This window comes from Mirounga angustirostris, unplaced genomic scaffold, assembly GCF_029215605.1.
Source record: "Mirounga angustirostris isolate CCGP_5_RB_7025 unplaced genomic scaffold, mMirAng1.0.hap1 SCAF_11, whole genome shotgun sequence".
In the NCBI taxonomy this organism is placed as follows: Eukaryota; Metazoa; Chordata; class Mammalia; order Carnivora; family Phocidae; genus Mirounga; species Mirounga angustirostris.
In genome coordinates, this window is record NW_026991719.1 from 14,033,564 (window position 1) to 14,046,389 (window position 12,826).

General features: G+C 39.6%; 1 protein-coding gene across 4 annotated transcripts; it reads left to right on the forward strand.

Moving 5' to 3' along the window:
* Positions 1-33: 33 nt before the first annotated feature.
* Positions 34-12,051, forward strand: SCML1 (Scm polycomb group protein like 1). Of its 4 annotated transcripts, none has more exons than XM_064573826.1 (8): positions 34-191; positions 4,187-4,335; positions 5,510-5,590; positions 6,078-6,155; positions 7,712-7,816; positions 8,225-8,765; positions 8,943-9,094; positions 10,679-12,051. In XM_064573826.1, the coding sequence occupies exons 2-8, from the start codon at positions 4,306-4,308 to the stop codon at positions 10,811-10,813; spliced, it is 1,122 nt and encodes a 373-aa protein (XP_064429896.1). In that variant the 5' UTR covers positions 34-191; positions 4,187-4,305; the 3' UTR covers positions 10,814-12,051. The 4 variants fall into 4 exon arrangements, with proteins under 4 accessions (XP_064429896.1, XP_064429900.1, XP_064429898.1 ...); XM_064573827.1 differs by lacking the exon at positions 34-191 and adding an exon at positions 327-477; XM_064573830.1 differs by lacking the exon at positions 5,510-5,590 and having other exon boundaries at positions 6,081-6,155.
* Positions 12,052-12,826: the final 775 nt, after the last annotated feature.

Here is a 12,826-nt window from a genome sequence, read left to right on the forward strand (position 1 = left end):
CGTAGATCCGGAGCTTCCGGGGTCCTCGAGGCGGGCGTGTCACGTGGCCAGGCCCGACTTCCGGCGGGAGGATAGCTTGTGAAGCTATAGAATTAACGGTTTTGGCCGTTGACGCTCCGGAAGGCTGGCTGACACTAATTGGCTCCCGTGCCCTCCGGAGGCCGGTGAGGCAGATCCTGATGCCAGAACAGGTCTGTTTAGCGATACTTTTTCCTTCCCTTGAACTTTCTTGCCTCTCGGGTGTGCGCGAGAAACCGTTGAGCTCCGGTTTGGTGTGAAGGTTGGGGAGCTGTGGGGCGGAGCGGGGGGCGGGGCGGGGCAGGATTTGCCTTGAGGGAAGAAAAAGGACTTGATTTTCCGGATCGCGCTGAGGGGTGGTTCAGAGTGGTTCCCGCCGCCTGTCCCGGGATACCAGCGGCTATGAGCTTTTGAGATTTGGCCGCTTTTTGAGTACTTTGTGCTGACTTTCTGGGACAAGTAGGTCCTTTTTCGTCCTTTCTCTTCCTTAGCGAAGGCGGTTGGGGGGCGAAGAACTACCAAGACTCTGAGACTTTATATAGAATTTTGAGTTTAAAGAATTGATGAACTAGCGAGTTGATTCGTTAAAACATTTCTGTGAGATTGAAACGTTGATTTTGAGGCTTTGTTGGTAACCTCGTTTGATCAATGACAGTGCAGTCTTCCTACATAAACGCGAGGCGAAAGAAAAAGGCACGATTGCTTGAGAACTTGGTTAGAGATCGCTTCCTTCCCTCCTCTACCTGGCTCTCCCCAAATTAGGACTGCTCTGGGGTTTTAAACTACTTTAATATTTACAAATAGTGATTTTACAAGCAGCTTTTCTTCACGGTGTTTTATAAAAACAGGGCATGGGCTCGATTCAGTGCTGGGCGATGGGATACAGTTAGGGCGGCATTATCTCCCATCTGGCAACTTTGTGGTCGGGTTAAGTTTGATACGGACAGAAGGGCTAGTTTTGAGAGTCTGGACAGGATTTTTAGAAAATGGTTGTTCAGTGTTTTGACACAATTTTGATTTTAAAAAATTGGGTGTTGTAATCTGCCTTGGTTTTGCTGTGTATTTTTTCAGTGGTTTTCGGGTGAAACGCTGTTTTCATCCTTCACATTTTCGATCAATCTTGGAAGCTGAATCTTCAAATGACTTTTGAAAAATGCCTTTGAAATGCCTTTAAAGTCTAAAAAACGTCTTTAAAAAAAACCCAGGTGGCTTCTTGTTCTTACGTTATCAAGAGTTTAGGTTTTCTATCGTAAAATACAAAAGAGCTTCATTTTAAGTAAACTCATTTTGCAGGATTTTGAGTTTAATGAATTATATTAATTAATTTTGCATAATCCAGTCATGGTTAGGCTCTAAGAAATTGTTGTGGGAACTTTATCTTATGTGAAGACGGGAAAGGAACTAAAATTGATGCTGTGCCTGCTGTGAACCAGACGTGATACTCAGTGCTTAACTGTGTCATTTGGTCTTACACAGCCCTGTGAAACAGATATTATTCCAACTTTACGAGTTAAGAAATTGAGGCACAGAGAGTTTAAATACCTTCTTGAAGCAAAACAGCAAATTTTGCAATTTGGATTTGGATTCAAGTATTTTTTAAAGCCCAGTTCTTTGCATTATGTCCTGGTTTTTAAAGTTTGTTTGCAAAAACGGTTGCTGTATCTGCAGTATACAGGTGCAATGTGAATGAAAATTACATGTTTTGACCCTGAGTATTTATTGTCCATGTGCTCCATGACAAATAGTTCTGTTGGAAGGATGTTATGAATATCCAAATAATGAAATAACCGTTGCGAACAGTGAGTGCCTTTGCTATGCCAGCCATGAATTCTAAACACTTGATGTGTATTAATTCGTTTAATCTCATAACTCCGTGTGAGGTCTGTACTATTACCACCATATTACAGATTAAAAAAAAAAAAAGTACAGGACGCCTGGGTGGCTCAGTTGGTTAAGCGACTGCCTTCGGCTCAGGTCATGATCCTGGAGTCCCGGGATCGAGTCCCGCATCGGGCTCCTTGCTCAGCGAGGAGTCTGCTGCTCCCTCTGACCCTCCCCCCTCATGCTTTCTCTCTCTCTCAAATAAATAAATAAAATCTTAAAAAAAAAAAAAAAGTACAGAGAAGTCACACAACCAGTAAGTGGAGGAGCTGGGACCTAAAATCGAGGTGTTCTGGCCCCAAGCCTAAGGTCTTTAGGCTATTTGATGTTTCCCCTTGTGTAACGATTACCCTAAAAGCATTACTGTGTGAGTCTTCTGGTACTTTGGGGAAAGCAGTGTCACTTTTGGATGGGATGACTTAGCACCTTTGCTTTGTGGAGATGGAACTTGAGTTGAGCTTTGAAGTTGAAAAGGTTCTCCTAGGTGGAGAACCAGCAGGGTATCGTGGGTAGAGGTCATGACAGGAGTGAGAGGTTCAAAGAGTGCAAGACTGGTGATTTGTACATGTGCCACAGAGTTAGAAATGTCTGGAGTCTGGTGGTGGACTCAATGAATGCTGCATCTATGTCTAACTACAGCCAAGTTTTGGCTGCAGTGTAATTAGTCCAGTAGAGAATTGTCTGATTTTAAGAGTCTATAACGGTGGTGGCAGACTTTGTCTATAAAAGGCCGGATAGTAAATATTTTAGGCTTAGAGCAGGGGGACAGGTGGTAAGAGGTGATCTCACTTGAGGAGTGTGGAGGCTTCTGTGTAAGGACCTTGTAGGCTATTGTAGGAGTTTGGGTTTTATTTTGTTATTGTTAGAGAAGGGATTCCAGGTGATTTTAATAATGAATAAGTAAAGCCCATAGACTCTGGAGCCAGACTGCACCACTGTCTAGCTATGAGACCTGGATAGATTATTTAAACTCACTTAGCCTCAATTTTCTCTTAAGAAAAATGGGGGTAATAACAGAGCCTGCCCTATAGGGTTGTCAGGAATACTAAATGAGTTAACACACATCAAGTGCTTAGAACACTGCCTGGCACAGAGTCGGCTGTAAAATCTGTTAGGTATTATTATCTGTACCTTGTGGTATATTCCAAATTTTCTATAGTGAAACATATGTAATGAAAAATTACACGTATAAAATATAAAACAAAATTGTTATAAGTACAATGAGATTATAGGAAATACTCTTAGAGTTGGGAAATTTGAATTCAATATTCTTATTCCTTGAGAGTTCAAGCAGAAGTGCAAGACTGCTCCACAGTCGTCTTTGTCAGGTATCTGTGAATTGGGGACTTCTTACATAAATCATGGCCTATCTGCAAGATAGAAAATGAGGAAGTTGTTAGAGTGACTACAGTATATCTAAAGGTATTGGTTTGGAAAGACCTAGCCCACCATTGATTATTTTTGCCTATTTTTGAGCTTTAGATCAATTGAATCATAGAGTATTTTCTCTTTTGTATCTGAGTTTTACTCACCTGTATGGTTGTGAGATTCATCCTCATGTGTGGCAATAGTTGGTTCATTCTCGTTGCTGTGTAGGCTTCCTTTGTATGAAAACACAGCAGTTTAATTATTCATTATTAGTCTTATAATCAGAATAAAACAACCAGTTTAAAGAATAAAAGTTACACCTCAAATTGGAGGGTTTTTTGTTTTTTTTTTTTTTGAGAGAGAGCGCATAGTGGGGAGGGGGAGAGGGAGAAAGAGAATCTTTTTTTTTTTTTTTAATTTAAAGATTTATTTATCTGAGGGGGAGAGAGAGAGAGAGAGACAGCACGAGTTGGGGGAGGGGCAAAGGGCAAGAAACCCAGGTAGACACAGGGCTCCTTCCCACAACCCTGAGATCATGACCTGAGCTGAAACCAAGAGTCCAACGCTCAACTGACTGAGCCACCCAGGGGCCCCTCAGCTGCTTTCAAAAAGCAGTTAGGAGTGGTGTTCCCTTGTTCATTTGTTTCCAGCATTTACTCTGTAGCCTTTCAGTTGTGAAGCATTCACTTCACAATTTGGAATTTGCGTGTGATCTTGATTCTTATTCCTAGGTGTGGCAGCCTAGCCGTTCAGTTATTAAGGGTTTATTCTAAATCACTAATGGAAGAATTATTGTTTTGTCACTCTCTAAAATTCAGGACTCCAATTCAGTTTAACTTGGCATTCGGAGAACATAACCCTATTAAGTTGATTATGGTAGTAAGTCTGTGAAGTAACTTATTTATGTGTTGTTTTTCAGGAGTAGGTGGTTTACCAGACCTAGGTGACCAGGGAGTTTCACAAATAAACTCTCCAGCAAGTTTAAGTATAATTAGGCCCAACTCCGAGGAGGTGGAGTGCTGCTGTTGCACAAAAAAGATGTCTAGCGGCTCCAGTGAAGTTGATGTGGTTTGTATTTCAAGTTGAAAATCTGTCTTTGTTCTTGTCGCTGTGCTCTCTTTCTTTTCTGAATTGAATTTCATTTCACCTAGTGAAATGCAGAAATAACACCTTCATGAGTTTTGACAGTGGTCTCTAAAGCTGCGGCAAACATTCACGTACAAGTTTTTTGTGAACAGATACTAGCATTTCCTTTGGGTAAATACTCAGGAGCTGAATTGCTAGCTCATAGGGTTAACGTAACTTCATAAAAATCTTGCCAGACAGTCTTTCAAAATCGTTGTGCTGTTGTACAGTTTTGTCACATTCTGCTATGTTTCTTGATTCCTGAAGGTGAGTAAAAATAGATTATTAAGCTATATATAACTTGGCTTAACAGAAAAAGCATTTCTTGACTTAAATAAGGATATGGGTATTAATGCCACCTAAGCGCTATGGGCAATTCTCTTAACTTCTATCAGCCCCAGTATCTTTTCATCTTTGGACATAATGTTAACCGCCTACTGAAAATTGCTTTCCGAAATAAATATGTGAAAGCAGTTTGAAAAGCATAAGGTTTTTATCAGAACTAATCTATAGCCCATTCCATATTGTTTTAGTTATGCTTTTTGAAACAAAGACTGCATAGCTTCTATCTGTCTCTATTTTAACATTATTCCTATAGCTTATAATTCATTCTTAGAATTCTGTTATTAAATGAAATCTAACGGCTATTTATTGTATATTTATTTATACCCTGTCCTATTCCCCCCCAAAAATGTTTTAAGGTGATTAATTTAGCAAGAAAAATAGGTGCTTAAGTGTTTCCTGTTTTGTCCACAGAGTGGCACTGTTGGATTATTTAAAAATAAAAGCCATGTAACCTGGTTCTTTGTTCATGGTTAGAGATACTTGCTTTTACAGCAATTCTGGTGCCAGGTTACTAGACTAGTCTTTCTACCCTGAGTTACACGAGAGGTGAAGCTCAATAGAAAATGATATCTTAAGTGTAGTTGAGATAATGAGAGAGCAGTTTTGCAAGAACATCTTTCCATGTAGTCCCTAGTATTTACAGTGGACAGAGGTCCTTTGATAATCACCAATAGGCTTTTGGAGCTTCTTAAAAGTGAAATTGAAGTCCTCAGTTTTTCTTTCAGCTCTGTCTTTCATCTTTCCTTTTAATTTGTTAATACATCTTCCTTAGATAAGAACACGAATACCTGCTTATGATGATGATAACACTGTTCTTTATGCATATGAACCAAATACTGCATATGTCAATAATGTAAGTAATGTTAATTGCCATTTGCCAAATATATTAACACTTAAGCATTTTAAAGAAAAAGGTTTAAATTCTTCATATATTATAGAGTTCCTCTAAACTCAAACTCAAAAAATATTGGCCTCTCCTGAATTTGTTTGCTTCCTTTCATTAGACAGTGAGCACTTAACCATTTGACTTCCCTTTTCCTTAGGTAGTAGGAAGTTCAGAGCAGTTTATACTCATTTTCAGTACAAAACTTGAAACCTAGGTCCTTCTGATATAATAAATTCTTATTTCCTCTCTTAATTAGCAGTTGTCATTTTCATTCTCGTACTAATGTGAGTTTTTATTTTGTCTCTGCTTTAGATTAAGACTTCTGAACCCTTTTGAAAAGTTGGTGACAAATAAAAACAATTTAAATAAATAAATGTAAAGTTTTTTTCCTCCTAGCGTTCAGTTTGGCTCTTATAAAAGTAAAGCATTAACTACTTAACTTTTAAAATATTAGCAGGGAAGCGTGATGTCTGACACATCCTACAACGAAGAACAACAAAAAACAGTTATGGATGTCCTCACTCATTGTCAGGTATAAAAGTTCTGTCTCTCAAATGTAGTTTTCTGAAATACTAAGTTAAAATTCCCTTTATCTCATGTAAAGTATACAATTAATTGAAATTTTGGCTGCATCAAATTACTTATGATTATGCCTTCATTGTAATGATTTTTAATAATTTATAGTTAGAGTAGCATCTCCAGGTGAAAATTTTGAAATGCCAATATGTATGTTTTATAGCTTTGTTTTAAAAGCCCTTAACTGAAGAAATGTATGTTATGTTGCTTGATATTGAATTAATTTCCCCTACAAAATCTTTAAAGGAAATTGTCTGATACAGAAAAAAATTAGTATGTGCCTTAAATGCATTGTTGAGATAGCTCAGTCGAAAAAATGGCAGCATATCTTAACATAGTTTGTAATTTTGAGGGGATTTTGTAAAAGTTAGCGTGCTGGTAGAGATTGATGGGTGTAATTATCAAGGATTTTGTGAGCTGCATCCTCTAGAGGTAATGGAAGTTTGTTTTTTAAAAAGTAGTTAACGTACAAAGTTTGTTGGATGAACATGAGCTACCGTGCCTAAGTACAGAATGTTTAGGTGAGTCTTTATCGCTGTTACTGAGAACAGACGTGGACCGCTTCAAGGGAACATATCAGGTCTTTGGGGAAGGGTGTACGGGGAGGGGCGGGGGGGGGCGGGGGGAGGGGGGTTCTGATGGCCTGCCTCACGTAAGCACCCACGACACCCCGGGCCGCCACTGCTCTGCCAGGGCCTCCTTTCTGAGCGACGGTGGCGGGCTAGAACGTGGAGGAGGAGAAAGGCCCAGGGGCCCAAGTCACAGCCCTGAAACAGACCAGAACGCTAGTCTTTGCACCCAAGTCTGTTCCCCTAGAGCCTGTCCTGTTGACCTCAGTGCTATAGGCCAGTGGGTCTCACTTGATCAGGCAGCAGAACCACCTGGAGGGCTTGTGAAAGCAGATCGCTGCCCCCAAGGAAATGGTTCTGGCCTCCTGTTAAGTGTATTTTTGGCCTGAATGAAATTTCTGTGTATTTGAAGAATTCTCAGGTTTTTTAGTCACATACTGGTTGGCCGATAGGGGACATGTACTCAAAGGTTTTGTAAGGTTAATTGTTGATTGCCTGATTTTGAAATACTCTGAAGCCAGAAGTCACACCTGTTGTATTTGGCTCACTGTTCTTTCCAGCATAGAATGCTCACTGCCTGTGAATTCACACCATGGTTCTACGGACAGAGGCTCTTTGGCCTTCCAGCAGATTTGAAGCTTTCTTACCTAAAATAGCCCCTTCCTTGACATAAAATGATTCCATCATAAATGTGGTGGCTTATAAGAATGGTGGTACGTTTACTTCCCCATATTAAAGCTTCTTAAAATGCCTGTATGGCCTGGAGTTGAGTAGGAGGTTGGGTCTCCTTATCTCAGCCAGCTGGGCTCTGTGTCACCAAAACCAGGCATCTGGTTCTGACAGCTTAAGAGCTTTTCTTTGTTTCTAGCAGTCAAAATTTGGCTTATTGGTATTTTTATGTTACTTTTGGAATAGAAACTATTAATAACTTGTGTTGTAATAGGTCATCTATGATGCTATTCAAAATCTGGATAAGAAATTTGATGTCATTCATGGAAAAGTTTCAAAAATCCACCGTTCTCGTGTGAAATCATTGTGGCAGAATCGCGTGAGTGTTAACAAAAATATTTTCATAACTGTAATAGACCTCTCACTTCTAAAGATGCCAATGAGTTAGAAATGAGAAAGAGCTATTAATATTAACTATGAGATTAGCAAGGCCAAATTGATTCTTGCTGTAGCAGCAGATAGGAGACTAAAACTTGTTGGGAAAATGCTTAAGTTTAGGTTTGAGAAATGTATGACAATGAATATTTTTATGTTTATAACCACAGTGTATAAAATTTGGTTAAAATGTAGGGTTGAAGAGGAACAAAAATCATATAATTAAAATAGAGCATTAATCTTTAGTGATATAAAGCAGTGTTACCTGAAAAATAAATTTATATTTACTACTTACTTTATTTCCTTTTTTACTTACTGACAGTTGGTTTGTGCTGGGTTTGTGTCATTTCAGAAGCCACTTGGATATGCCTACAAAAATTATAATTACCTGCTTTCCAGAAAGATCAGATTCCAGAAAATGAGGAAAAAGGAGCCTCCTTCTTCATTCTCTTACCCTGAAAGTTACAGCCCAACTACGCCGGTGGAGAGGCCAGCAAATGATTCCCCGATCAACCCTGTAGGAACACCCTACCATTCAGAGGAGGGGTCCCCAGAACGGGATCCGGAGTCACTCCTCCAGGAGCAGGAGCCGAATCTGAGCCAGAGTCCGACACTACCATCCATGTATTCTTCGCATTCATATCAACCATATTTCACACCTGATGATCCAGTGCAGGGCTCCTCTTCCATGCCCTGCTATTCCAGCCCAGGGGCCCACAGCACCCACAATATCTTCTCACCTACCCGACCTTCTGTAGCAGTATCTGGATCCATGCTGGGTCAAGGTGAGCCCAGTCCGGCACATAACCCGGAGAGGATGACTTACCCAACTCTAATGGAAAATAAGAGCCTCGGCCGTACTGCCTCATCTGTTTATATGCCGCCCAACGTTGGTGAGTGTGAAATGACACATAGTACAAGTAGCACTCTTTAACCTATAATCACAAGTAGCACTATTTGACCTATAATCCTCAACATCCTTGACGTAAGACCATTTCTCCCTACCTAACATCTCTTCTTTCGGGATAATGATCAGGTCAAGTTTGATTTGTCTTTTTCCCCCATTGAAGCTACAAGTTCACCAATTGGAACAGAACCAGGGATCCTAAAACAAAGCTTCTCTGATGACCCTTCAACCTGGTCCGTGGATGAAGTGATCCAGTTTCTGAAACATACAGATCCTCAGACACTCACCCCCATCGCTGACCTTTTCAGGCAACATGTAATGTATATTTTGATCTGGTTTTCCTGCCGTAATGCTTTCTTCTTCTTTTTTTTTTAAGTAAGCTCTATACCCAATGGGGGGCTTGAACTCATGACCCCAGGATCAACAGTCTCATGCTGTAGGACTGAGCCAGCCAGGCACCCCTGTCATAATGCTTTTGAATGACCTCTGTGCAGGCCCTTCAGTTGGGTACTGATTAGTGTGGATGGTGGGGGAACCCTAGCAACTGATTTTCCATACGTGAGAAAGGTTACTTGGCCCAAAGTTAGATCCTTAAATGGTAGAGGCTGGATTTAAATAGGAACAATGTGACATGATGTCCTCTTTGTTACGATGCCCAATGAATCCAGCAACTGATTCCATTTGGCTCAGTTCTGTTAACCTTATATGGTTATTGACGATTTGGGGTGCTGATACCCTCATGCCATTTACAAAGTAACATCATGGGTTAAATTTTTATAAGTTCTGATTTTTATTGTACTTAGTAGGAAAAGTACAGAAGGTACCTGACAAAGGCAATACTGTTAAGGGTTTCAGGTCTTTTCAGACAGTACAGTTTTATTTTTAAACCAGAACTTGTAAAAACCAAGTAATATGTTTCAGCAACATCAGTCTATTAGTAAAGAACTGGAGGGAGGATGCCTTGTGACTATCAAGTCATGTTTTTATAGTGTTTCCTAATGAATAAAATTAGTGGCCACATATTTGATGTACCCTTTTCCATATGGCAAGAAAATAGTTTTTAGCATCTAACTTCAGACAACTAACTGATTAGCTTTCTTTTTTTTTTTTTAAAGACTTTATTTATTTATTCATGAGAGACAGAGAGAGAGAGAGGCAGAGGGAGAAGCAGGCTCCCAAGGAGCAGGGAGCCCGATGTGGGACTCGATCCCAGGACCCCGGGATCATGACCTGAGCCGAAGGCAGACGCTTAACCATCTGAGCCACCCAGGCGCCCACTGATTAGCTTTCAACATCAAGACAACACTGTATAGCACATGTACAGTCCGTATGGATGCTAACACCCTCATATTCCAAGCTGTTCTAAGAAAAATTCTACCATTCATAGTTTTTACTCTTTGTCATAGACATGTAGTATTTTATTCAGCCCACTATTTTAAAGGTAGGTAGTTTGATGCTTAGGACATTTTTAAGATTTAAGGTTGGGGCGCCTGGGTGGCTCAGTTGGTTAAGTGTCTGCCTTCGGCTCAGGTCATGATCCCAGGGTCCTGGGATCAAGCCCTGGGTCGGGCTCCCCTTCTCGCTCTCCCTCTGCCCCTCCCCCATTTTGTGTGCGCACTCACGCTCGCTCTCTCTCGCAAATAAATATTTCTTTAAAAAGATACTAGGTTAAATTTTCTTCGTAAAATTCGAAGTAAATTTACAAGTGATCAAACCATGCTTCACTGTACAAATTATATTTTTAATAGTTTTCATCAAGCAGGTGTGTACTCAAGAGAATATACATCTGGAATGAGCTGCTCTCTTACTGGTATTCCATGTTCTTGTAAATGAAGAAATGACCATTCTGATAAAATATGAACACATTAACTAATTACTGTTATTTCCTTCTGTCTGCAGGACATTGATGGGAAGGCTCTGCTACTACTCAAGAGTGACATGATGATGAAGTACATGGGGCTGAAGCTGGGCACAGCTGTGAAGCTGTGCCACTACATTGATAGGCTTAAAGAAGAAAAGTTCTTTAACAATTGAAAACACGTTAGTGTAGATTTAGCTTGGACGTCATTCAGGGGAGACTCCGTGCCATTTCGGTGTAAAACCATTTTTCTGCCCTTAAAAGTTTTTGTTGTGTAGAAGGTTCTTTTCAAACCATGTTCTGTCCAGAATTGCAGAACTACATTACAGTCTGGTCTACTATTTTAGAAGCCATTTAACATGTTCGTAATTGGCATATTCATTGGGAGTTTGTTCTTTATATCTTTTTATTAGTTTCATTGAATAGTTTACAACTGTACTTCACACAGGAAACAGAAACACCTTTAATTTCTGTTCATCTTTATCTATAGAACCAAAACAGCTGAATCCCAAAGAGTAAATATCAGGGACTGAAAAGTTCTCTAATAAATCCATGGGTTTTCCTTATAAGAAAACTTCAAGATGCAACTGTAGATAGCATCTTTCTAAAATATTTTGTGTTTGTTACTACAAGGTTCTGTTCATGTTCTACCAGCTTCCCAAAAGGGAAAGCCATATAAATTATTTTCCTTTCTATTATTATTTCTATATATGTTATATTCCTATTTAAAGAAAAGGCAACCTTATAAGCTTTCGTAAAATATTCTTACCAGTTTTTAGATAAATTGTTAGATAGAATGGTCATTTTATGCAAGAGATACTTAGTTTAAAACTTACATATTTTGCCTAAGCTTGGACATTTCAGTAGGCATTCATTGCTCACATCTCTCTATAAAGATGCCTATGTCCAGATTTTTGAAAGATATATATTTTATTGTCTGTGTTCATAATGATGCTGTTTCATATTTATATTTTATTCTGTATCTGAAGTATACACACAAGTAAATCTTTTCTTTTTGAATTTAAGAATAGCACTTTGCACTTCACAGAGGTAAAGATTAACTATATTTAGTGAGATGTTTTTATTCTGTTAAAAATATTCGCACATTTGCTGTCACTAATACCTCTCAGCTGACTCTTTAAGGCTTCCATACGGGGAAGCTCTCTGTCCTGTGCAATGTTTCTAGTTCATTTGCTTTCTGAGCCATTTATCCTACTAAACTTCGGAAGATACATTAGCTCTGATTTGTCATTTTGGACTTTATTTTAAAAATTAGAACTTTCAAGTGAAAACTGTTCATTGTTTTGTTATTTATTACCTTGTTATATTGTATAACATTTGATAGAATACTTATAAGCTGTGAGAATTGGTGCTAAGTGTATTAGCCATTTGTTATAAATGCCAATAAAATGTTCACCAGGGGCAAAAATGCACATTTTCCTTTTCAAAAACCAAGTGTACTTTATAAACAAATGCAATTCTTTACTGGGCATACGTAATTTAAAAGGTGTTTTTATTTATGTTATTCATTTATGTTATTTCTTGTAAGACAGGATTCTATTTTAAACTTGATCTTCTCTCAAATTGTTTGTGTGAAGATGCTGTGCCCAGCTGAACAGTCCTCAGGTGTTTGTATGAATACTATGTTTTACAGTTTTAGATTTTAAAATATAATAAAGTTTTAAAACCACAATAATGTCAGAGCCTCAGATTTGATTTTATTTGCTTTCACCGCATGACATTAATGTACGAATTTATTAGAGTTGATAAAGAAACGCTCTACTAAGTTTGTGGTTTTCTGCGTCCAGAGAGTTGAGTATTAACACTTGCCCTCATTCTACAGATAAGCAGATCGCTAGCAGCAAAGGGCCGATCTCTTGTAGGGCCTAAACGAGACCCCAGGGGAGCAGTCCGAAGGTCCTTCGGTGAGCTTTGTCTGTGCTCAAAACCTGTTGCTCGCAATGGTATTGGTGACGCGAGCGCGCTGGAAAAGACCAGGGCCCCCCACATATCTCGTCCCCGTCCCCGAGTTCTTACGTCTGCCTTGCAGTTCTGGCTGCCCTTTTACCCCCGGGGTATGGTCTAGGCAGTGGAGGGGGGGACGTAGGTCGCTTATTCCTTAAAGCTCGTCTCCTGGGTTGCGAGCGCCCCTGGAGCCAGAGCAGGGGGTCCCACATGTCCAGAGTTAC

Coding starts and splice junctions, on each gene's coding strand:
- SCML1 (XM_064573826.1), top strand. CDS start 4,306: ATGTCTAGCGGCTCCAGTGAAGTTGATGTG. Junction 6,156..7,711: donor ATGTCCTCACTCATTGTCAG/GTATAAAAGTTC, acceptor GTGTTGTAATAG/GTCATCTATGATGCTATTCA. Junction 7,817..8,224: donor AATCATTGTGGCAGAATCGC/GTGAGTGTTAAC, acceptor GTGTCATTTCAG/AAGCCACTTGGATATGCCTA.